Source organism: Rhynchophorus ferrugineus, unplaced genomic scaffold (genome assembly GCF_030347505.1).
Source record: "Rhynchophorus ferrugineus isolate W39M unplaced genomic scaffold, kcgeb_rfMv2 rfM11, whole genome shotgun sequence".
Lineage (NCBI taxonomy): Eukaryota > Metazoa > Arthropoda > Insecta > Coleoptera > Curculionidae > Rhynchophorus > Rhynchophorus ferrugineus.
Window position 1 is genome coordinate 24,345,306 of NW_027472590.1, and position 2,741 is coordinate 24,348,046.

General features: G+C 33.4%; 1 protein-coding gene across 1 annotated transcript; it reads right to left on the reverse strand.

Annotated features, from left to right (window-relative positions):
* Positions 1 to 309: 309 nt before the first annotated feature.
* Positions 310 to 1,413, reverse strand: LOC143204492 (uncharacterized). Its single transcript, XM_076417038.1, has 3 exons — positions 869 to 1,413; positions 367 to 766; positions 310 to 322 (listed from the first exon to the last, which is right to left on the reverse strand). Exons 1-3 carry the CDS (start codon positions 1,281 to 1,283, stop codon positions 310 to 312), a joined length of 828 nt encoding a protein of 275 aa, XP_076273153.1. The 5' UTR covers positions 1,284 to 1,413.
* Positions 1,414 to 2,741: the final 1,328 nt, after the last annotated feature.

Here is a 2,741-nt window from a genome sequence, read left to right on the forward strand (position 1 = left end):
GTCCGTGGATATCGTTTTGAACATTTACCATCCATCATACACGGTGAATTTTGATTAAGAGTTCCACAGGGACCATGTATCATGTTTTTGATAACTACCTCATGCAATCCAGGATCTACTTGTACATTAGGGATTTCAGCTGATATCACTGCATCAACTTCATTTGGCCTTATCTTTTCAACCAACCAAATCAAAATGTGTGCATGTGGCAATCCTCGTTTCTGCCACTCCACAGAATACATCCAGCAGCGTGTCTCACCAAACACATTATGTTTTACGATGAAATTCATTAAAGATTTCAACTTTTGTCTAAAGACTCTGGCTGTAATATCATGACGATCAATGGGTGATTGCCCAGGGAATAACTCCTGCTTAATTTCTATCCATTGCGGATTGCATGTAAATGTGATGAACAAATCTGCTGTACCATAATGACGAACATACGACATGGCATCTTGAGCATATTCGTGCATATGCCGAGGGCTTCCGATGTATGTTGCTGGAAGAATAGTCATCCGACCGACGTTCTGTGCATTTCCATCAGTATTAATCGCATCTCGAAGGTGAATATACTCTTCAGATCGGAGTTTGGTTTGATTCAACCTGATGAATGTTAATCTCTCCGTTTCAATTTTAACATACATGTCAACAACATATTTGTGATATAATCGCCGACATTTCAATATGTGATTATCTTCATTTTCCCGAATCATTAGGCGGTATGAATAATAGTTCATTGAACTGACTTTTTTGTTGGTTTCAGAACCTGTAAACAGATTTTGTTTTAATAACATTCAAATATAAAATTAAAATACATAATATAGTGACTGAGATATTATCGCCATAGCTAAACTAATATTTTAGTTACCTGTAATGGGATTTATCATTTTTATTGAGAAATCGTAGCCATCTTCACCTTGCCAAAATATAATGGGATATTGCAGTGCATCATATGAGCGGTGTGTTTCCTTTATACGTTGTAATTGATCATTCCGACGATGTAAAACAATATCACGGGATTCCAAGTTTTCTCCAACTACAACGATAGCAACTTCATCAATAGTTGGTGCATTAAAACGTCTTGTATGTTGACCTGCAGGTGTTTTATCAGCTCTGATTACAATTTTGTGATTATCGGATGGCATCAGATCCAGGGCAGTTTTAAACAATATAATCAATTGATTGCGTTGATGAAATAAATTTTGTAATTGTTCTACAATAGACCTTTTTACTAAATTGTTATGTGCACAACGCAGATCAATTTCTTGTGGTGAATTGCCCATAAAATAAATTTGCAGGAATTTGTTGTCGCTATCTGACACTGGTAACAGTGAACCTGCTCTGTGATATATTTGCCCTTGTATCTGTAAATAAAAAAAATATTATGGTGTGGTATAAATTAATGGATTGTCAGTGATCAAACTTAAATAATATTTGATCTTAAAAAGTATATATTTAGTTTTAACTAATATCTATCAATTATAAAATATAATAAAAGTGTCACTGAAACTGAATCACCATATAATATGATGACTAAGTGATATATTTCGTAATGATTAAGAAATTGAAGATTAGTAACACATCTTAACTTTGGTGACAGAAAATTTTGTTCGCTAAAATAATTATGATTAACTGCTATAATACATACCTTGAAAGTTGGCATAAAATTTTCCCGAACTGCATTTGTTGCCCCAAATGAAGTCATTTGAAAGCAATTGTTATATTGTTGGATATGTGTCAAAAAGTGTATAGAATCTGTTCCTATTCCTGAAACCAATGAGTACAATGGTTCTGGTGGTGGATCCAATGGTATCAATTTCACTTTACCATTTGCGCAACACAATCCATTGGCTTCGTTTTTGTATTTTAATGCCTTACAGTGTGAGCAAACCAAGTTCATAGAACCAATAACAACACATTGGTAGTTACTGTAGTCAATTGACACATCGTAACTGAAAGCAGCTCGATTCAAACTTGCGCGATTATTAGTTGAACGTCGCGCTCGCGGTTCACGCGTTTGTGATATCCGAATTCTTTCACGTTCATTTCCGTCGTCACGTTCTTTTGCAATACGATTATATCGGTAATTAGCTTGGTTTATAGCATTTCTGGTTCTTCTACCTAAATTGCTTCGTCTTATAGGAGGCATATCAAATATAAATTATTTTTTCACTAATCACGAACTAAACAAACACTAACTAACTAAACACTCTGCACAAAACACGATATACGAATTTGTTTCGTGTATCAGTTGACAATTCATCTGTCATCTGTCAAAAGTCATCTGTAACAGACAACTTTTTTTTTTAAATTTGATATGACTTGAACTCAAATCCTTTTAAGCCGTACGAATTGTTTTATTTATTTAAAATTTGAATTAAATTTTAAATAAATAAAAAATTTTAAATAAATAAAACAATTCGTACGGCTTAAAAGGATTTGAGTTCAAGTCATATCAAATTTAAAAAAAAAGTTGTCTGTTACAGATGACTTTTGACAGATGACAGATGAATTGTCAACTGATACACGAAACAAATTCAAACAAAAAGGGCTTTTTTTAGGGTTTTTCCAGCAATAATTCTAATTTTTCTCGCCGTAGAAACCATCCTTGAACTTCAACGAACATTTTAAAAAAAGATTTGGCCAAATTGGTCCAGGCGTTGTTGAGTTATGCGCTTACCATCACATTTTGCGATTCATTTTTATATATAAGATATAAAACGCCTATATTAATAATTTTC